Below are 24,213 nucleotides of genomic sequence, written 5' to 3' on the forward strand. Positions count from 1 at the left end.
TAAAACGAATAGCTAAACTGAATGTGCTGGAAATGTTTTTACACATTACCAACAGTTTTACATCTTGAAAGTCTGTCTAAATTCTTCATTTTATGTGTAAGGTGGCCTTCAGAAGAAAGTATATGATAACAACCAAATGTGTGAATATATCTGCTTTCCACAAGGAAAACCATGACTCACTTTTTACCTCTGAACTGATTAAACTTCTGTCCTGAAAGGGAAAAGAGAGTTATTGCTTAGGCTGATGCTCTCATTGCCTTACACTCGATAACCCTTGCTCTTGATTTATTAAGCTTCCAGGTAAATTTGATTTACTAGTATTTTCTGTGAATATTTTTACTGTGCCCTTTTGCTAATTGGAAGCATGAAAATACCACAGAGGTCTTTATATTTCTTGTCTCATTTGCTATATATTTAAGTAAATTGTATGGCTGTTTCTACTGTAGCTGATAGTGAAATTTTGAAGATCTGAATTATTTTGATCAAGATTCTCAATAATGAGAATAATGAGTTTTATGCTATGTTATCTCTTGTCACAAGAGGATGATCTGAAGTGTAAAGCTGTTCTGGTGATGAAACAGACATGTGAAAGCTAATGCTTGTGAGCCTGTTTATTTTGGTGTGGTTTTGGTGAAGAAGGGATATGTAGAGCAAAGCACTTTGGTACATGGGAGAAGTTTTACAGCTAAGAGTTCAGCATGTATCAAGAAAAGTGCATCTCCTTGCTTATTTTTCAGGTTGCTTTTGAGTAATGACACAATGCTATCCCGTATTCTCTGTCAAAAATGAGTAAATTACCAGCAAAACAAGAACTATTGCAATAGGAAGCTCCTACCCACATAATTATCAGGACTTCGGGACTTCAGTTTTCAGGTCTACTGCTTGGGTCTGCAGCCCTGAGAGTGGCCTATTTGGATCTCCCACTTGTGCTTAGAAAAGGAGTTCCTCTTGTAGTGTTTGAAAGGTAAAATAGTTGGTAAGTTCGTTTGAAAGGTAAAATAGTTGATAAGTTCTGATCAAAAGGTGTATGCTCCAGAAGGTTCATGGTCGCCACTGCAAGCTGAGGAGGTGAAAATATACATGATAACTGTACAGTGCTGGGCTTAAATGGAATATCTATGATGGTAAACTAATATATAGAATGTATCAAAAATAAGGGGAAAAAATGGCTTTCTAGATTCTTCAGATATGTCTGATGGCAGTGGTTTCAGTCTTATAAAGCACTTCTCTTGTGTCCTTCAATGAACAGTCATCTCTTACTTTTCAGTGCCCCTGTGCCAGAGCAGAACCAGAGGCTTGACACATATGTGTTAGATGATTAATGAGGATTTAGTAAATGGCAGAATAAAAAAAGATGCAAAAGGTGCACATTAGAACAATGTGATTTTTATTATACTCTTGATGAATTCTAGAGCTAGTTGCTAATTAGTTGAAGATTGTTTTAGCTGTAGCACTGTAGAACTGCTCTCTGAGAGGTACAGCGGTTGGAGTACTCTTTGTATGTTGTGTACTGTGTTAGGAAAAAGTACTGTCCATAACAGACAAGAGAGGTTTTTTGATCTCCCCATGTCCAATTTCTCACAATGGGTGGAGGAGTACACATCAGAATTTGATCAAACCATCCTGGTCTTCAAAGTTGTTTTGTATATATATCAGTAGATCACCTCATTAACACTTGGACAAAGTACATAGTAAGTTTGTAATTAAACATCCTCTTCCTTCCCATGGAAATCAAATAGAATCATAACTTCTTCCTTCCCTGTATTTGTTTATGCTAAAACATTGCTGTTGCCTAAATTATATTAGTTTTGGTACTTACTTCAAATGAATTTTTTATCATCATGTTGCAGACTAGACAAATAATCATCATGCATGTACTTATTTTATGTATCTCAGTGCCATGATACCTGAGTAGAGCTAAGTTGCCTTGATGTGATACTGAGCTAACGTAGCTATTTTTCTCCTACTAGCCAATTTTAGCCATGAAGGGATAGCATGCGTATCAGTGTAGTAGTGCTACACTGTCCCATGTAAACATTTATCTCCCCATTTATTTAGCTGTCTGCTCAAAGTTACAGGCCATCAAATAAGAATAGAGCGTCTTTTACAATCTTTTACCAGCATAAATTCTTAGCATAAGACTGCAAGTTGAGTGGGATGGACCTGTTGTCTAACACTATGTGGTTAGAAATGCTCCCTTGTGCTGAACAGTCCTCAAGTTAAAATCTATAAAATCTTATTTCTGGGCTTAAGAAGTGAATCTTGAAGGACGGACCATGCATGGCCCCAAACATGAGCACTGTGCTAGCATATCTGCATGACTATCCATCTGCCTGGAATCAGAGTCATTTGGAGTGAGGAACATACCCTGCTGGCATATTTTGCTTTTTCAGAGCCATGGGTATCTCTGGTCATGGGTTTTATAAAATGATGATTAATGTCTCTGGCTTGAGAAAACTGAGTTGTCTGTGAAAAAAATGTTAGCATTTTTAGAATTCTTTCACTTAAATTTATGAATTGATTCAGTTCTAAAAACATTTTTAAAACATATATAAAAAGTTTTCCTTTTTGCTAAATTTTGATAAGGTGGATGAAGTTTAGGTTCATTCTTTTTCTTTCTTGCTTGCTTTTCTTTCTTTCTTTCTTTCTTTCTTTCTTTCTTTCTTTCTTTCTTTCTTTCTTTCTTTCTTTCTTTCTTTCTTTCTTTCTTTCTTTCTTTCTTTCTTTCTTTCTTTCTTTCTTTTCCTTCCTTTCTTTTCCTTCCTTTCTTTTCCTTCCTTTCTTTTCCTTCCTTTCTTTTCCTTCCTTCCTTCCTTCCTTCCTTCCTTCCTTCCTTCCTTCCTTCCTTCCTTCCTTCCTTCCTTCCTTCCTTCCTTCCTTCCTTCCTTCCTTCCTTCCTTCCTTCCTTCCTTCCTTCCTTCCTTCCTTCCTTCCTTCCTTCCTTCCTTCCTTCCTTCCTTCCTTCCTTCCTTCCTTCCTTCCTTCCTTCCTTCCTTCCTTCCTTCCTTCCTCCCTCCCTCCCTCCCTCCCTCCCTCCCTCCCTCCCTCTCTTCCTCTCTTCCTCTCTTCCTCTCTTCCTCCATCTTTCTGTCTCTGTCTTTCTTTCTTTATTCACATCTCTTTTGTATCCCCATCTGTCTGTCTTCTGATCTACTATGTTTTAAGAATTCTGGAAGGACCTCTGGATTAATTTATTTTTTGACAATATTAAGCTTGGAATCATTGGCTCACATTATGACTTTCATTGGCAGAAAGAACTCACACATCAAGACTTTCCTGGAACAGCTGTATCAAATGGATTTTTCAGTTTGAATAATGTATATGTTTTAAATTTTATTTCATACAAATAAATGGTTTTCTCTGCTCTCACACAGATTTTAAAATCTACATTAACTAAATAATGACCTAAATCCTAAGGAGTTTTTTAGACTGGACACCTACAATTGTAGTAACTATTCTTGCTTTTCCAGGATATAATAGTTCCAAGAAATTTATTTTAAAAGCTGTTTTCCTCATTGCAAGTTTTCTGCCCATTCCCTTTTTGCCTTATGTGATTTTCTCTAAATTAAATAAGTTTAACTGTAACTTTTCTAACAGATATTTCATAATTCATCAGATTTCTCAGTTCACACTTCTAAAAGTCTCTGTGTCATCAGAAGCGCTCTTAACGTTTTCCATTTTAATAAGATAGAAAATATTTATTAAAGTAGCAACAATTTCCAAACTGGCAGGAATAAATGAAATATGAACCCTGTAGAAGCTTTTGCAGCCTGGAATTATTTTTCAGCCTTGGTCTGGTATGTCTTTTCAGTCATATGCTCTTAGGAACAGAATCCAGATCAGTTTACTTCCTATTACATAATCTAAGTAGTTGTCACTGAGGCTTAAGCTTTAGTAACTATTTCCACCCAGGGGAGTCATGTGCTGCACAAGCATGGAGGATAAATATTTCCCCAGTATATGTGAGATGATTCTGGCAGGGTTCTGGCAAGTGGTGGGACATGCAGAGATCACACCATACCATAAAAATGAAGTAGAGAAGACAGCAGGCGATAGATTCTAATTCCAAGAGCACGGAGCAACTTTGATACAGTTTACAGAAATTAATGTCAGCAGAATTTGAATTGGAATCCATTGCATCTTCATAACATCAAATATTAAGCTGATAGATGGATGTGGATATTATGCTCAGCAATAAATGAATTAAATATTGCCAGTTCCAAATTGTATGTTTATGTAAAAATATATGAATTTTGATTTTGGAAACCTTAACTAATAGTACAGACTAAGAATAGACTACTTTTCCCAGCACTGATATTTTCTTCTGCAGCTTGGTAATGACAGAATGATACTAAAATGAATATCTATTATTAATGATAATGGAAAATCTGCTGTTTTGAAAATATTATGCTATTTATTTCCAAGCAATACACAGCAGCTGTGCAGACAACTCCATTAGCACTGACTTGAAACTTTGGTTCTCCCATTTATGAAATATTACAAATAAGTGAAAATTATAACTCTCCGTCTTCCAAACACTGGAACTCTTAAAAATATGTATCAAGCATGCAGCTCCAATTTTACATGGCTTCCTTTATGCTAGGTGTTCTTTTTTGCAACATTAACTCTATGTGAATTTTGAAGAATATATGTGTGTGCTGATGTGCTAGAAGGACTTTTATTGACAAAATTTGTTCAAAATTGGTGTATACAGGGTTAAAATTATTAGCTTATAGAGCAGGTTGTAAAGCTGCTGGCTTTACCATGAGCAAGTAGTACTAGAATTTAAAGTTTGGTATTGTGATTAGAAATTAATTAATAAGTGGATCAATATTCTTGCAGTGAAGGGAGCCAACACTTAGAGCTATAAATGATGTGGTTAACAGAGCTTATTACAACTACTTCTGTAATGGCACAACAAAGCTTTTGGTTTGGGTTTTTTGAAAGGTTGATTAGTTTGATGGTTTATTTTTTTCTGTGTATGCAGAACTTTTCATCAACCTCAATCAACTTATTGTTAAAATTGATTAATTCTTCATGCTGGATCAGTGGCGTTTTCAATTTATTCATCAGCATTTCATTTCAGTGAACTGCAACCTGGACATAGTGCCAACCTCTTCAGGCTAGATATTCTGTTGACTGCTTTTTTTGAAGTAATTAAAACAGAATTGAAATAACTTTGGTTGGAATTCATTTCACTTAACTTCAGTAATCTAGGCATTTAGTCATCAAGAGTAAGCCGGTCATTTAGGTTTCCTTCAAGGCAATGAAAAAAGGTAATAACAGAAGACATGATGAATGGAAGTTCAAGCCATGACTGTGATTGTGAATACAGATTATGGCTTCCCTGGAAAATGTGGCAGCACAACATATGAGATTAAGAAAAAAACCAAAACAATCAAAAACAAACAAACAACAACAATAAAACACAAAACCAAATAAAATAACCACAAAAAGACACCAACAACTCCCCCCCCCAACAAAAGTCAATCAATTATGAATGCTGCATTAATATTAGTTTTGACAAATTGTTACCATACTAGTGTCTCATCTGTGCTCAAAATCTCATTTGAATGATGTAGCTATTCCAATATAGTTTCAATATAATTTTTTCAGACTTGGGTTAAAGTTCTGTAAAAACCTGACTTTATTGAGTGACTTAGTAAGAGCTTTTGGACTCAGTCTCTGTTTAAACCATGATTAAATAGGGTCTTGGTGTGAATGGGATTTTAATTGCACTCTCACAGTGTAATTTATTCACTTTTACTTTTTATAAGGCAATATCTTACGGTGCTCGCTTCTGTCTCAATAATCATATTTATAGTCTTCAAACAGGAAGAAGGAATTACATGACGTGCTTTTATTCCAGTTGTCTTGGTAAAAGTGAATTAGGCCTTTCTTTATTCCCACAGACATCAGTAAATTACATCTGTAGTCATCCTTGTTTAACTCAACAAACAGTTCTTGTTGCTTTTCCATCCGATTATCTGCTCAGCTGATGCTGTTACTAAAAATCAGCCCATTGCAAAGCCAAACCAACCCTAAGAAGAAAGGAAGTTATTGGGATTGTTCATTTATTTTTATCTTGCAATATGTGCCTTTCCCTCTTTTCTGCTTCCCTCCACGGAGCCTGCCTCTGCTAACCTCCCAGGCATATGGAAGAATGATATTAATATGCCTGCTTGGGATGTGTGATGTGCAAAGGGCTATTACTTTTCCACACTGTCTTCAAGCACACACTTGTCTTGTTACTGCTTCAGTGAAATGACAAGTATACTATAATATTGATTCTAACTGTAAATTATGGATGGGTTGAATAACTCCATGTTTGTTTCATAGATAGGAATATTTAGAACTAGTTTATTCATCTCCTCTCCAAGGGAAAAAACAGAAGTAGTTTGTCTTTTCTCAATAAACTATAGTTTTATTTTTAAATTACCCGTAGTAGTATAGTTTCATATTGTTGGATACTGTGCTGTTAAGGACTGAAGCAGAATAGGCTTGCAAATTAAGACTGCTGATTTTCTTTAAGATTTGCTTAGACTTTTGGCAAAAGTAGAAAATCCTAAAAAAGCCCCATAAATACTATTTAATAAAATATATAATATAACATAGCATAACGTAGCATTGCAAAGCATAATCAACATAACATGACATATAACAACATAACATAATATAATATATATTCTATAGTTTATTGGCACATAAAAGCCTGGAAAGCATTCACAAACAAAGCCCTTTTGTTCAAGTCTGTTGGAGAAACTGCAAAAAACAGCAGCTTTGTAAAATGCTAGGTAGCCTGAGCACATTTTAGCAGTTTTGGTCTCACGCAGAGTTTATTTGTCCTGCAGGTTAGAACCTATTGGGAAAAAAAGCAGTAAAGTCAGATTCTGAGTGAATCTTTCATTTACCTGGGTCTCATTTATCACATACCCCTCAGTCTCTGAATGCAGACATTCAGGCAAAATGTGGACTATTTTTCTCTTTCAAGATGATTAGCCAGTTCTTTAGGGGTGGCTACCAGAGCTCATTAGGAACTGTGTAGCCTCCAGAGCTGAGTAGTTAGAGCTAAAAACAGAGGACAAGCTCTCTTGATCCCTTCAGTCAGTCTTTCTGCATCCTTCCTTTCTCCACAACAAAATCCCAAGTCAGAGCAAAACCATCTCACAAAACTAACAAGATATATTTCCTTCAAATACTGAATGTTGCTCACAAGATAGTGGCAATAGTTTGTAGAAGTCAGTGAGGCAATGCCATTTGATGAGATGTTACCCACTATATTGCCAACCTGCTTGGACCTCATGTAAGAGCTCTTAATAAAAATAAGGGAATCAAATTTTTTGCAGCTTTTAAGCAAGGATCTTTTATAAGAGTTTAGTTCCTATATTGCTCGCTGTTTTGCTAGTGCCACCACACCATCATTTGTTTCAAATGCAGCAGTTTGGTTAATGTTCATTAGGGGTAACATAGAGCAGACTATTCAAACCTATAAAGCAAATATTGTATCCCACCTGTGCTCCTAACACAAATACTCCTCCTGTATTAAGCAGTGAAATTAATCTCCATTTGCTTCTTAATGAGCTTCTAAAACACACATGTACTTTTAAATCATAGTCGTAATTCACAGTTTACTTGGACAGAAGTCTACATCCCAGCTCTGCCACTGATCTGGGAGATTTAGTCAGATTATTTAGCCTGTTAGTGCATTTGTTTCCCATGTCCAAAAGTGGATCATACTTCTGAATCACCCCACGGGGATGTTGTAAGACTGAGTTTGCTCAAGTTTGTGAAGCTTTTTGCAGCCTTTGGCTTGCTGTGTGGAACTGGAATGCACTACACAAGTGCCAAATATTCCTACTATCCTACAGCAACTGGGAACAGATTTTTCACGTGCCAGCTCTTTCACCCTGTGACAAACGGCTGCTGATTCAAGTGGTGATGGGGCAAATTGAGGACGAGGCAGACAAAATGCAAGTAGAAAACAGTTATTTTAATGTTGTAGAAAACAAAACTAAAACTCCCTGTAAAATCAGAGTCTGTAAGCAAGAGAACACAGCCCATTTTCAGAAGAGTCTTTGACAAGCTGTTGTGTTGATAAATGATTCTGGCAGCTGGCAACTGCAGAATATTAATGAAACATTGGTACAAGAGCAGTCTGAACAGGCTGATCATGAGTGACTGAAGTCTGTGGTGCATGATAGCAAGATACATTATTTGTCTGTAACATTTGCTCTTAGCTTGACCTTGTTGCTTGCTGGCTGCATTCTCATTCTATTTGCCATGTGTTTTTTTCTTTCTTTCTTTCCCTTCCTTCCTCATTTCCTCCTTCTCTCTTTTTCCCTTTCTTTTGCTACTATTTCTCATTCGCTCAATGAAGTTCAAATGCACTGAGACCCATATAATACTTAATGTAGCATATCAGATATTTTAAATGTCCTCTTGCCCTGTTTCTCTCTTGTTCTTAGTAGACACATGCAGCTCTTACTACAGCAAGCCATGTTCTTGTTCACTGCTTACATAAATGGGATTTATACTGGGGAACTAGAAAAAGCTTAGGAGAAAATCCTTCTGTATGGCCTGACTCAGGGTGTGGGAAGCCTGAGCAACCTCTGTGTGTCTGACGAAGCGAAGGGAGATTGATGGCTTCACTCAGGACAGGCTTCAGTCACTGTTCCCTTGCTGCTTGCCCAGGCAGAGGGCAGGTAACATTCCTCACCCCCTGCTTGCCTATAAAAGCATGGGTATGAGCAGCACTCACTCTTTAGCTTTAGGCACATGATTAAATTCACATGACCAACTAAAAAAACTGGTGGTAGCCTTTATTTACTCAAGTGCTGCATTTTGGTGTTTTGTTTTAAAATTTTCTGGTTTGGTACCCTGTCCTTCTCATGAGCATCATCACACATGCCCCTCTGTATGCTTCCTACCATATTTCTTTGTACTCCTCACAGCCTATAATAAACGCTGAGAGATCTGAAAAGGCATTTAACTTCTTATTGCTTCATTCTTCCCTCTTCTGCCTCTCACCTTATCAGTTTTCTTCACCATTCATCCAAAATGCTGTTTTGTTTTGATTTCTAAAGGATTTTGCACTTTTTCCATATTCTACCTATACTACCTAAATATTACCAATTAAGCTTAGAATACAAGTATTTACATTGATGGGTGCTAGACTGCTTTTAGAGGAGTTCAGTTTTGAGAATATTGAGTAGATTTTACAGGGGAGTTTCTTTAGCTCCTGAGCACGCAGAGGGTATTTGAGACATTGGGTTCAATGGTTCAATGTTTCTGATATTTTTTTTTTCCTCTTGGTGCCTGCATATTTTTGTTTTTGTTTGGTTGGTTGTTTGTTTGGTTTTTGTTTGGTTGTTTTTTGGTTTTTTCACCTTTTATTAATTGAAGTTAAAATTGTCTATCACAATCATAAAGGAACATCAGGGAAGCTGTTATTAACTCTGTTCTGTGGGCTACACAGGAGGTGTGACATACAATGATCCAGACTTTTCTTTGTTCCAATGATATCTAGTGTAAGTCAGCAGAGAGACTTTTCCTGCAGCATCACCACAAGCTGGCCATGGAGGGGGCTTTGCAGCCATTTGCCTCTAGGCTGAGGCACAGGAGCAGCCAATGCCTCTTTGCTCTTCTCCCTAATGCCTTCTTAATTTGCTGTGAAGCTTTTGAAGGGAAGAAAGCACTAAACTGTCATAGCCTGCTCTGCTGACCTGAAGAACTGGGTATAACAGGATCTTTCCAGTATTCCAATGCCTTAGTTACACTTAAGAACCTTCAGTTTAGGAACCTGACTAATGTGGTGGCAGTGATTTTTCAAAGTGGTTGAGCATTATTTTTAGAAAAAGGAGTGCGAGCTTAATTAAATTATAATCCCTTTCCATTTTTATTGAGAGCAATGCCTTGATGTTGTGGCATTACTAAATTTATAATAGAGATTTAAGTGTTGTCATGTGAACATGAAATATGAAAACAAATATGCTCGAACCTTTGAAGTGTAAGAAAACAATAGTTAACCTTTTTTTTAGGAAATAACTCAAAGTTTTTTCAGATGAGCAGAACAGCTTTCTGGGACAGATAGCAAATTTTGTTGTTTACTGTCGCTTGATTCTGCTTTTCATGACAGTTTGAAATTTTGTGCTTTTAAAGGCAATTGATCATCACTCTGTGTGTTGTAAGTTACAATGGGCTTTCTGAGATACTCTGATACTCTTCCTTCTTATGGGGCCTGACTCAGCAAAACCAAACTGGAATTTAACTGCTTTGCCAAAGTTAAGTCTCAGCAACTAGAACTGTCTCTGCTTGTCCAACTGCTACTAGTGGGAGGCTGAGGTTTTCCTCACTGCTGAATGTCAATAGACTAATATTAAGCTGAGACCAAGATAAGCAGAAAAAAAGTATGTGCCAGAGTTTCTTTCTGGACATCTATAAAAAGATTTATGTACTCTGTTCACAGAGCAATAGATATCTGTTGCTGCCAACAGCAAGTCTCTATGATGTGATGCAGAAGCCAAACTACCTGAGCTTTTACAGCCTTGCACAGAAATCAGATGTTTTAGTGGGTGATACAGCTTCTGCCTGGAGGTCTGCCAATAATCATGATGATGCCTGTGATCAGCTTCAGTAAAATGGAGAATCAGACTTATAGTGGGGCTTCTATCCCAGGGCTAGCCTAGTTAAGATAATCTCAAAAGCAACACTTTGCTAGTTCTGTGACACGATTGCATGCAGTGCTACATGGCATTTACCTTGAAAGTACTCCAGACAGCATCCCAGTAGATTAATATAAACTGACAAAGTATATTTTTTAGTTTTTGTTAAAGTAATCATATCACTCCCACTGCTAATGCAGTTTGCTGTGAGAAATCAGAATATGCCATAAATGGCATGGAAGAAATGACATAGAGACTTGCTGGCAATTGCAAGTATAACAGCATCCTACATACTGTTAGCATCCACAGCTTTTGGTACCAGAATGGCAAGAGATGAATTGAATAAGTTGCCTTAATGCCCAGTAAACAGGATGAAGGAGGAATTTTCAGTTTATACTGTATGTGTAGGCTGCATGCTGTATGTACATATGTATGCTGTAGGCTGGATTACCAAGAAAACACAGTGGACTCCGGCTCTGTGTTTAAGAAGGGATTTTATAGTGGAAAAATCTTAGAATTACAGAATGGATTTTAGCTACTACATGATTTCTAAAAATGTTATGCAGAATGTACAAAGCTTAAGTTTTTAGATGTCAGAATTTTAATAACCATATGAATTGTATTTTAAGACAAAGGAGTTTTATGTGGATTACCTATGATTTCTTGAGCAGCCTAAATGTGCTGATTGCACCTCTCAGAACTTCTAAAAGATATCACTCTGGTGGTATCTATTATGGTAAATTCTTCATTGGAGAACAGCTGAGGAAAATTTGGGAGTTTACTAGCAAAAAACTTTCTGATTTCTTCTGACATGTGGAAACAGAACAAAAATAGTTCCATTAAACTCCAACTTGGGCCAGTAATTCCTGCAAATAATATCAACATCAAATAATAGGAAGATGAAACTTTAAAAAGTAAGAGTACAATATGGAATTGTAGTATTTTGTATTTATATTACGGATACACAGGGAATTTTAAGTCTCTGATTAGATCCTGCTTTTTAGAGGTTCTCGTGAAGTAAGCAAGAGGTATCAGCAATGACAAAAAATTGTATAATGACAACATATATTAAAAGTTTGTGTAATGACTATTCCTTGCATTTGTTGCTGATGCTTTTGATGAGGTACTGGTAAATCTTGCACACACACAAGCACAATAGCATTTACTGATAATTTACTGTAGCTTTTTCCCATTGCTTTTTTTAAGACTAATTTCCAGGGCTTTTTTTCTGCTTCATTTCTGTACTAAACCCCACTGTTTGTAGTAGAGCTACCTAAATTAACCCCTGCAGACAAGTTACTTTCAAGTAAATAAGTAATCACAAATATACCTTCAGTGACAGAAATCTGTGAATTGTAACAGTGCCTCATTTTGAATAGGCTGTTGAAAATAATCTTGCCAGAAGTTTTTTTACAGAACAGTTTTTGCTTCTAAAAACAGTGTGTTCTGCAGCCCAGTGAAAACTGGAAACTGGTCTCTGATCTGGAGATTCTTTATAATCCCTGAAGATAATGACTGAACAGTGAGGTTTGATAAAGAAAAATAGAAAACTGTTAAAACATTGTTTCTTCTCTTCTTTTTCAGCCTAGTTGGAGAAGAGACAGAGACCAAAGATGCCACCAGCAATAGGAGCTCCAGAGTACCCACCTCCAGATGGAGGCTGGGGGTGGGTTGTGGTGTTTGGGGCTTTTATCTCCATTGGATTTTCCTATGCATTCCCCAAAGCCATCACAGTATTCTTCAAAGAAATACAAGAAATCTTCCACACATCTTATAGTGAGATAGCTTGGATATCATCAATCATGTTGGCTGTCATGTATGCAGGAGGTAAGACATTTGTGAAATTTGAATATATCATAGCTATTTTTTTTCCCTATGGTCTTAGAACATTGAAGTTAATCACTACCTGACTTTATCATTATGGATTAAAGAATTTGCCGAAATATAGGCTACTTTTTGTTTCATAATTTATCAGAGAGCACTTTTATGTGCATCATTTCTGTTTTTAAGCATTTTATATTCTCTTCCTTTTTTTTCAATGCTGAGACAGAGACCATAAAAGATATCTTTACAAATGGTGCTAATATCAACAAAAGCTTGCTGTTCAGTTATTTTGATCTCATTTTTATTCATATAATAGTAGAGAACCATAAATTACTCACCACAATCACAGAATTATTTAGGCTGGGAAAGACCTCTGAGCTCATCAAGTCCAGCCTATGACCTAACACTACCACACTGGCTAGACCACGGCACTGAGTACCACATCCAGCCTTTCCTTAAACACCTCCAGGGATGGTGACTCCACCACTTCCCTGAGCAGTCCATTCCAATTCCTGATCACCTTTTCTGTGAGGAAGTGCTTCCTGATATCCAACCTGAACCTCACCTGGTGCAGCTTCAGGCCATGCCGTCTTCTCCGGTCACTTGTTGCCTGGGAGAAGAGCCCGACCACAACCTGACAACAACCTACAACACCTCTCTACAACAGGGAGTTGTAGAGAGTGATAATGTCCCTCCTGAGTCTCCTCCAGGCTAAACAACATTATCTGACTTAGCCTCTCCTTGTAAGACTTTCCCCCTTAGTCCCTTCACAACTTTGTTGCCCTCCTCTGGACTCACTCCAGCAACTCAATACACTTATTGAAGTGAGAGGCCCAGAACTGTACTCTGTACTTGAGATGAGGCCTGTCTATAATATAGAGAGAATCATAAAGGATTTTACAGGATCAGCAACAATAACCAAGGGATTTGCCAAAATTCACCAGGTGAAGATCTAACTTGAACTAGTGCAATCAGGAGTGGAGTAAAAAGCAGGTATACTCCAATAGATCTGCTTCTGAAGGGTACATCAGCAGTTTCACTGTGGAGGGCATATGTGTAACTGTGGAGTCCCCTGGACAAGTGCTGGAACCATCTGCAATAAAGGAAGAGCACAGGAGTTGAAAATCTGCTTTTCCTATGCTGTGACTTTTGGTCTGGACTCTCTCACCATGTTTTTTAATTGGAGCTAAATTTTCTAAGGGCAGAATCTCTATAGAGTTCAGGTGCATTCTTTTGCTTTAATCTCTGAATAACATTTAATTTATGCTGTTTCTGTCACGTCATTGTTGACCCAAGTTTTATTACCAGCACAGAGGCAAATCACAGGATGTTTAGCTTTGGCCATTTTTACCTGTGAGGTGCAATGTGCCCAACTTTTCATGTAAAAGACAAAACATGCCATACTTCTAGTTTCTCTCCAAGACTACTTTTACAGTTCTGCGTAACAATATAATAACTTCACCTGTACATTGACATTAAAAATTAAAAAATTGTTTACTCTTCCTCTTGCTAACACCTACTTCAGTCACTATGAAGTTTATCAGCATAGGAACAGTAAGAAAAGTTGTTTGGATATCATGTTACAGACTTGTGGTTTTAAAATGCTGAGAATGACAACCCTTCCTGATATAAACATGCTTTGAAGCCACAGCTTCTCTAGAACCACTTCCTAAAAAATAGGCCATTTAGACAATCACTGGCAGAATATGAAATAGCAATCAGGAAAAACATTTCTGAAGGAAATCACTCCATTGTTTTTAGTGTCTGAAAGTGGTTTGATTCCTTAGCATTTGATGTGCTGCAGCGTGAAATACACATTCAGACCATGAGTACAAGGTGCATTGTTTACTATGAAGTAAATGTGATATCTACATCTGCAATGAACACTGTGTTCATCATACTACTAATTATGGTAACCTGAAAACATCTAAGATCTGTCATCCTCATTAGAGCTTAGCATTCAACCTATTAATCATCACAGTGGGGTCAGTGAATAAGTTAGAGTCTGTGCAGACACTCTTTGCTTTGGAGGCTGCAGCCTCTTGCAGTAATTAGCTGGCATCTGTGTTTCAGTAACAAGGTATTAACTTACCTTTCAATGCCTGGAAAAAAAAAAAAAAGTAGGGGGGGATCTAATAGAAGGCATCCAGTAAGGAGCTAAAAGAATGTTAATTATGTTTATCCCTTACTTCATACTTAGAATAAATGGCATTAAATTATAGCAGGCCATCTGGCAATCCATATGGTCTCCTGCAGTCCTGGTTAACTCCAGCAAATAGGTCAAACACAGCATTCACCCCGTTAGAAAAGCACTAAGCAGAGGTGACAAATCTGATGAATCAAATCAATATGAAACTCTGTTCCCCTCTCAATCTGGCATAATTCATACTTTCATACTGGGTTTTGCTGTGGGGTTCACATGTTTGTTTTATTACATCCTCTCTCCCCTCCCCCCTTCATCTCCTGGATGTTTGTTAGAGTTTGCTAAAAAGCCATCACAAAAAAAACTAGATCCTGTGATGTGATCAAGGTTACAGGTATTGCACAGCCTCTGCTGTTCAGCCTGTGCTTGAAAAAAGCATCCTCTGGAGAAGAGCAATAGTTCAGTCTCCATGGCAACACCTTCTTCTGCCTCTCTTGAGCAGAGACTGTCAATTGTATTAAATTAAGGGTGATGTTTTTGTGATGGACTCCTGCACTCAAGGGACTGCGACTGAGACCACCAGACTTTTGTAACTGGAGGACAGAAGCTGGGATTAAGTGGAATTTATTGAGTTATCCTGACAGGGCAACCTGTGTTTCTCTATATCTATGAAGCATATATATATAAAATGTGTGTGCATGAATATTTTCTTACATACCTAAACTATATATGTACTCATACACTTACAGAGCCACTTTTATGCTCTGACACATTCACACATTAAGGAATTCAAGAAAAAGATCAAATATCTGGTCTCACTTTCTCAGTTCATTCTTCTCTTTTTCAAAACTTCACCTCTCACTTTGTGGAGAGTTAACTGCAAAAAGTGATGGGAGAGCTTCATATCAAAGCTTGATCTGTTTTCAGTGAAACTGTTTTCATTGCTTTCAGTGTAGGTTTGATAGGAGCCATCATGGCAGCTATGAAAGCCATGTGACAGGTCTGGTGATTTCCAACACAGCTGACCTTGACTTTTAGAATTCCTCAGGGAAAAGGCAGTTGGTTTGCTCACTTGCCTCTAACCCCCTTTCTGTCATATTTTCAAGGACAATTTCAGTTTAGATTTTTTGTTTATTTGGTCTGGTTTTGGTTTTGTTTGGTTTTTTTTATTATTATTTTTTGTTGCTGCTGGTGGTTTTGCTTATTTTTGCTTTTCCTAAAGAACATTTTTGGTGTGACACAGGGTTATAGAGATTAGCTGAAGAGCTGATAAATCCTTCCATCCATACCCAGCTGTGAAACGTGGAATAGTCTTACTGGTTTGAAGTTCAAAAAAAGAAAAGTCCATTTAAATTCTAGATTATATTTGTAAGTAAATAATTTACAGAACACCTCTGGACCCGTTTTGAAGAAAGGTGCTATAAAAGTGTATGTAGGGACCATTGCCATTTTTAAACACATTTATAATTTTAAAAGTCAGCATTTAATAGCTTCCTCTTTCTTCTTCTGTATATCTTGAATTATTCAGTTTTGAGTAGTAGGTGAAGTAGTTCCAAACAGTAGTAAACCCTTAGAGGATTTTTCAGGTGACAACACAAAAGTAACCTATAGACAAATTCTCATTGTGACTTTGTCAGATATTAATTTGGAAAATAACATATCATATGGTACGTTCAAAATATTTGTGATTTTTATCTCTGTGGGTGTTTTGGTGATATTGCTGTGAAGATGAAATGGCATGCACAGTGGAGATGACAGTTGCAAAATCCATGTAACACAAACAACAGATGGCTATGGATTTTTACTTTTGGACAGGACCTGGGCTTCTGCACTTTTCCTCCTCCCTGGTAATATTTTCTTATTTTGGTTTTTCAAATAGTGGCACAAACAGTTCAGTGGCTGTGGAGAGGGAGATTGAGAAGCTTTCTTAAATTGACCTATGTCCTTTGTTGTCAGGGACACACGTTTTTCTCCATCATAATATGCAAAGTGTTGAATTTTAATAACCTCATTTAGAGTGTCCTTGAAAGCAGAACTTATCAACTTTCTGAATGCCTCATGGGCATGAGGAAATACTTCACATTTAGTCTAAAATATATGTAAAACATCTACATCAAGTTAAATTGAAACTCGCAGATAAAGGAAAAGAAGTCATAATGAGGTGACACAAGAACAGAGCATTTTAAATCTTACTAGCAAATGGAGATAAGTACAAAAAAGAGGTATTAGGAGTAACAAAAATATTATAAATTTAGTTCAGTTTTTAACAGAGAAGACCTGGATACTAATTAAACCTGATTAAGCCTATGAATGGTAAATTATCCATTTCTTCATTTTCTTGGAAGACTTTGAGTTTTAATAAAACTGTAGCTTGTAGGACAGTGTTCCATGATAACAATGTTTAGAAAACACTTCAAAATGATCATTAAAAAGCAGATATGTTTTAGATAGTTTTATAAACTCTTTTCAGATAGGTTTATTGTGTTGTCCACAGGATTAAGCTGGGGTTTTTTACCCTACAACTTGTTAAGTTTGGCTGAACAGCTAATTGTGAAATATCCAGTGCTTTTTGGAGATCCAGTGTTTTCAAGTTTTCATGAGACAGTTTTTACTGGGATCTACTAAGCCACAATCAGGAAGCCAGTCTCAAAGTTAAGGCCATGCTAACATAGAGAAATGAGGTGTTTTTATTTTTTCCTTTGATTATACACTTAATTTGAATAATTTTTTCATAATATTTTATAATAATAATATTATAATAATAATTTTGCCTGAATTTTTTCAAAAAGACATTACACGACAAAGAATTCCCCCTGTGCTGCTACCAAGCTCTTTCAGTATTCAAATCGTAGGTTATTAGCAAGTATTTGATGCATATCATAATATTTCTGGTAACCTAAATTTAGTTAACTCAAGCCCTTTATTAAGGATCTCATTTACACACAGGTAGGCAATGTGGATAACGTAATGAACATTAGTTAAGCATTCTTTTCCTATTTAAGGATTGGTCTTGATCCTAATGTGGTTGTATAGCCACACATTTCTGTAAGTGAAGTAATCAATATTGACAGCTTCTTTTGCCTGCAAAGAAGATGCTTTTTTCTCTCCCACTTAGTTTCAAGTAATGGGTCAAACAATAATAAATAACATGCATCATGAAACACATTTTCTAATGGGCTAAAACTTTTGGATTCATTAAGGAAAATATCAAGGTACAAACTTAGCCTTTGTTATCTTTTGTAAAATTTTGAAGAAAGAATGTTTGTGTGTACTAATAACGTTGGATTAGTTCCCATGTGGTTTTTCATATCACTGGATCATACAAAGGCTGTATTTTTGATGTGTGCCACATAATTCAAAGGTAGTGAAACAATGGTCTAGGACAACTGGGAATCATGAGATATTTAGGCAGATACCAGAGAAATGCTGTGGGGAAGGAAAAGTCTGTGTATACCATTGTAGTCACACCAGCACTTCAAATGAAATAATAAACCCAGCGTTTTACAAAGAACTTATTATAGAATTTTACTGGTCCATTGTTTTGGAATGTCTAAGAACTATTCCCTTGTTTATTTTGAAGGGTATATTCAAGGGAAACAGGGTTGCACTGGTATGTTAAGAAGATATTCTAAGCCAGTATCAAATGGCAACAGCTGAGATTTTACTATGATTTATAAAGATATGTAGATCTGTAATCATTAACAGAGTTAAGTGGACCAGAGGCTTAGTGACAAGTTTCTGTTTATGCCAGAGGAACTGCAGAAAAGAAAGAATAAAGTTGTTCTAAATGGTCTTTTAATATAACTTTAAACATTTTTTTAGTTGATTAACTGGTTTTGTAAATTTTTCCAAAGATCACATACAACATATGTAGATGAATGCATGAAGCCTTTTTGATCAGTGAGAATCATTTCATCTCACAGTGATATTCTATTAAGATAATGTATATCAAAAAGCACAAATAACTGCAGCTTTAATTGGTAATGTATATTTTTTTGTGCCTACCAAAAAAAGAAAAGCTTGCTTTTCTTCCTTTCTTTTCCACAATTTTTTTTCACTTGTCAATTAATAGTTAAGCATTTTCACTGCAGTTTTATTATGAGTAAACAACTAAGCAAAAGATTGAAATAAGAGACTATATTTTGAAATAAGGCACTGATTTCCTCGTCTAGTTCAAACACTTCTTGCTCCACTTTCCCACCCATGATTTAGAACATGGTCTCTGGTTTTCTATGTCTGCTACTTTGAAAGACTTAATGATAGGTGCTTTGACATTTAGAAAACTTTGAAGGAAGTAGAGCTACCCTTACAGCTTTTAAAAAATATGAACTAGAAGTAATATGGACAGGACTGATGTATTTCGTCTTCCTCAGCATAGGAACCTACATCTGATCCAGTTGTCTAGACATCTTCTGTTGTCAGTGAATAGAACCAAAAATTTCTGATTTATCCCTTCATAATTTAAATGTCCAGAACACATCAAATTAATAATGTATTAGGAAGAGTTTTCTTGCTTTTGAGTGATAAAGGGATCTACAGGAGGAGTTCAGATATCTTCTTTGCACAAATCTGAGGTAATGCTACCCTAGATGATCATTGCTCTATATACATTATATTTTTGTTGTTATTCTCCCACATTTGCATGACACTGACTCAGTTGCACTGGTTTTGATACAATTAAAAATACCTGGTAATTTTAAGATTGTCTGTTAGCATGTAATCTTCTGTAATCTTGCAGTGACTTTCCTCATACCCATATTTTCCCTTCCAACACCAGCTTAGAAGAAAACACAACTAGGAGAATAGCTGGTTTGATTAATAAGTGACAAAGTTTGCATTCTTTTGTAGCTGATTATAAGCTGATAGAAGCTGATGAACCTGTTATGTTTTCTTCTGTTCTGTGAATGGTTTGGAAGTTGAATACAGTTCATCCTCTTTGTAACAAGGTCCCCAAACTCTTTCCTATCAGTATCATCTGGCACTACTGATTTCATCATCGTACAAACTTACTCATACTGCTCTCCTATGGACGACTCCTTCGCTCTTCCAAGAGTCAAACTTATATGACTAAATTTTTTCTTCTGTTACAAGAATGAGCTTATATATTCTGCACGTGCTGCTTCTAGATTTGCAGATGTGTCCTAGCCTTTATCTTGTTATTTTTTACATCATAAGATATAATTTATTGTCAGGACTTCCCAAGGGCTCTACAGTGGCTGTCAGGATAGAACTGACATAAGAGAAGATGACAGGTGTCCTGTTTGGCCTTCCCAAGAACGCAGAGTAATCTTGTGTCCTTGGAAGTCAAATTTCACTCAGAAAAGCTTCAAGAGCAGTTCTGTTCTAAAGTGTTTGAATTACTGGCATATACCAAAATGGCAGAATTGATCCCTCCATATTGTGACATTGCTAAGTGTGTAATTAAGGAGCTGAATATGTTGTTATTTGCCTAATCAGAATAATTACCAAAGCAGCAAGTAAATAAACAAAGTGCAGTAGGTTTTGCTTCTGGATAGTCAACTTAAAAGACTGTCTTTGCAGGAGATATTCAATGCATAAGAAACCAAAACTCTGCAACTGTTACTATGAAACATGTAATAAAGGAACATAAGGCTTTAAATCTGGTGAGAAGCAGCATGACATTAAATATAGTGAAATAAAGTTTTTATTTAGTTACTTAGTTATTTAGTTAGTTTACCTGGACATCTGCCCAGCAAAAGGCAGTAAAATTAAAGATTTAAAATAAAGTAGTGACATTATTGATAAAGAACTTTAGGTCATATGCTGCATATGGAGAATTTGCAGGTTTTCTTTAAGTTTATAGCCAATTTTTCTAGAGTCACAGTTTGACAAGTGACACTGGAAAAAAATAAAAAATGACAGTAGGAAACCTTACAACAGATCCATTGCTATACATAGTAATGAACACCAGTTTTCACTGATGATGTGGTGCTCTTATCAGAGACATGTTAGATAACTGCCTGAGGCTCCATTCCAAATATAAGCACCATGGTGCTAATCGTGCAGTGAGTGCTTAATATCAACATGGAAACATGTTTATACATTTATGCAAATACGGTTATCCATAGGTGTTTGTAGCATCAAGATTTCTTGATAGTATATAATCAATGACTTAAGTGCTCCCAGAGGCTCTCATTAAAATATTATTTTCATTTATATTAACCTTTAAAAGACATTATTCATAAATGTTTCATGTCTTTTTGCCAAAATAAAATATAAATAAACTATAGAAGGTTAGGTTTGAGGATCCACAGTATTTGAGCAAAACTGGCAGAATTCACTTTAATCATTTGCTTAAACTTTTGACTTATTTGTCAGTGAGCTTATCTCTGCTTCATAAATAAAAAAGGAAAATCTAAGAACATGGTGCAATTTGACATTAAGTATGAGCCTTCTAACTTCAGTTTTAGTTTATTGGTTTCCATAGAGTCCCAGTGCTGCAAAAGGCACTGAAGGGTGAACAATCAGACCCTGTGATTTTATGTTTGTTCTGATTATTCACTGAAACTATGTAGTGAAGCACTTCCGTGTAGTGACCTGAAACTATATGATTCTCACGTGAGAAGAGAATGCAGTCTACATTAGAGGTGGCTGTAAGGGGCCAATAGTCTGCATAATGATTTCTGATTAACACAGTTGTCATACAAAGGTACAGAAAATATATATATTAAAAAAAAAAAAAAAAAAAAAAAAAAAAAAAAGAAAGAAAGAAAAGTAAAAGAAGAAGTTTTGACACCCCCTCTCCTATGGCATGGATTTGAAGAAGGACTAAAGGACTACACCTGCCAGAATATGATGGGGCAGTTACTGAGGTCTAGTGAGTGCTATGTGGCTCCGTACACAATCATAAGCAACACAGTTGCTTTCACTAAATTAAGAAACTCTAGAGCTGTATATTTCTGAGATAGTTTGGTAATGAAATGCAATATCATACCAAATGACCGGGGACAAAATGTTTGCAATTATTTTGAAAAGCTAAGAGGAAGAGTTATATCATGGGAATACCAGATAATTATAATTTTTATTTCTTTATTTGTATAACAAAATACATTTGAGGTATTTCAGAGTGACTTATTCAAAGAGTTTTAATTCTGAACTGAAAATTCTGAGACTTGGAATTTTTATGTCAACTTGAGAATAGAATGAATGCTAAAGCATAAGAATGTTTCGTGCAATACTTACTCTGATTTTATGTCTTGTTCTTTAGAAATCAAATAGCATGTCACAAAGATAATACACGTGGGAGTGATTCTCTTGTCTTTCACACAGGATCATAGTTTATATCTGTGCAAAGGTTATATAAAACATTATCATTGTGATTTACAAGCTTTTCATATTTACTTACTCAAATGTAAACAGTTACCTGAGTGCCAAGCACTTGACCCTATGCTCAGAGGAGCAGCGCTGAAGCAGTATATGGGATTAAGACAAGAACAAATTGTATCACAGAATTCCTACTGAATCATTTCTCCTGTTATATAAAAAATTTACCGACAAGGCCTTGATATTAATTTTGCCTAGATCAGTCAGCTTTCTAAGCAATTGCTTTTCAGTAAGATGTATTAAAACTTAGTAAAGAAACATAGATCCTCCTGTGGGGAGAAAATAATTCTTTCATTAGTAAAGCTAAGTAATATTCTCCACACAGGCCCATATGTTAAATCCTTGCAGAAACAGTTATATTTCATCAGATTATTTTAATATGTTCTGGCTGAAGAATATCAACATTACTCCTTAGATGAATGGTGGCTCCATAAATGCATGATATTTAGGCAACATCTGTAATACAAATCATGAGGAGCCTGTATTTTAATGGGCACTAATTTATTTTGAATTTATGATGCATCACAATCTTTAGAATTAAGCTGCTTGACATTAGTCAGTGAAGAATAAGTTTTCTGCCAGTGGTGGGTTGTTTTATTTCTTCACACTTCACAAATATGCCTGATTCAAAAGCCACACAAATATCTTCAAACGCAGTAAGATGGCACTAGGCCACTTCATGTCTTTTTTTGTATCTGATCTCAAATATTCTTTGGTCCTGTAAACAGACCTGATCTAGACTTTCCCCCGTTTCTCTATACCCCCTATTTTCAGAAGAGCTTCTCTATGGAAATTTATCTTTTGCTGCTACAAGGGAACTGTACAAAGAGTATTATGCATGTTGTTTCCTCTCTAGTGCAGGAAAACCACAAATTCCACAAGGACCTTTTCACAGCCCCCTGATAATATATTCCTTTTCCACTGCTTATGTCCCAGGCTTCCTCTACTAATTTTCTTGATTCTTTCACTCTTTACTTATACATATTTTATGAAATACTGTTTTCATAGGAGAAGACATACTTTCCCCTTCATTAAACGGAGTCACTGTGTTTTGATTGAAAATGTATTTGTTGACTTCACAAAAGAAATAATATGTGACTATACATAGGAGCCATCTAAAAATTTGAAAGACCCATCAGGAAAAACTCTTTCCATTGTAAATGGAAATCTAATAGTGTCAACTTGATGACAAATTCAAATTGGATGACAAAAAATATGTGAGGTGAGTATAGGATATGCAAGGATAAGCTGACATTTGCTCAGCTAATGTAAAAAATTTATCTGATTTTTCTGTCAATTCATTGCGTAAGAGTGTTTTCCTCAAGCATCTGCACTTCTGTAAAAGTCTAGAGAGAAGTCAGGAAAAGAGAACGAAAAGAGTTTAGAATTCATCCTTGAATTATTGCTTAATTAGAAAATGTTATCCTGAAGATTATTATTTTTGAAAAGCAGCTAAATGTGGGTTTTCTAAAATATAAGTAAATTGGAGAATGTTCTGTGGAAGATTTTCAGAATCCTAGACCCATTCACTAAGTTGACTCCACAAGATCTGCTTGCTCTAGAGTGTAACGAAGACTACTGATTCAAATACAGCTAAAATAAAGGAATGCATTGAAAGACAGAAGAAATCACATAAATCCTCTTGATCAAGAGGATAATATTTGGTAACTTTTGGATTTTCATTACTCTAGTTTTGATTTTTTTTCTTCATGCTTTTAGCAACTGAGCAGTTTATATTACTTTTAGTCTTTTTGACCTGGAAGACAAAGTATTTCCTGTTCCTTTACATGTCATTCTATAATCAAACAGATTTTCTCAGTACACGTGTTATTTTTTCATGTCTATGAAAAGAGGAAAAAAACATGAACAACCCCCTGCCAAAGATTCTCACTTGTAATTCACAATTGAATGTGTCTCACTCCTCCCCCCACCCCAGTTTCCTACTCTCCCCTTTTGCAAAACACTGGAAAAGATGCAATTTCTGTAGCTGGTATGATCCCATTCGTACACTAGCATTGTTTGCACAATAAAACTCTAAATATCTTAGGTGCTAAAACCTAATAAGAATACTGAGTTCCTGTTTTGTATGAGTCCTTTGAAATACAAATTCCCTTCCACTTCTTTCCTTTTCCCTTTCTGCTCCCACTTTTCTCCCTCTTCCTGCTCACCATCTGTAGAGAGACAAGAAAAACCAGGTGCCTCGAATTGCCAGTGAGTGGGTGTGAGTCCACCTGTGTCTGA

General features: G+C 36.1%; 1 protein-coding gene across 1 annotated transcript in view; it reads left to right on the top strand.

The window, feature by feature from the left end:
• SLC16A7 (solute carrier family 16 member 7) overlaps nt 1-24,213 on the top strand; it is an 82,580-nt gene that overhangs the window by 36,785 nt on the left and 21,582 nt on the right. The window contains exon 2 of the mRNA XM_030463340.1: nt 12,246-12,488. Within this exon, the coding sequence (XP_030319200.1) occupies nt 12,275-12,488 (214 nt within the window). The 5' untranslated portion in view covers nt 12,246-12,274. The remainder of the gene's footprint in view (nt 1-12,245; nt 12,489-24,213) is intronic.

This window comes from Calypte anna, chromosome 1 (genome assembly GCF_003957555.1).
Source record: "Calypte anna isolate BGI_N300 chromosome 1, bCalAnn1_v1.p, whole genome shotgun sequence".
NCBI classification, from domain to species: Eukaryota; Metazoa; Chordata; class Aves; order Apodiformes; family Trochilidae; genus Calypte; species Calypte anna.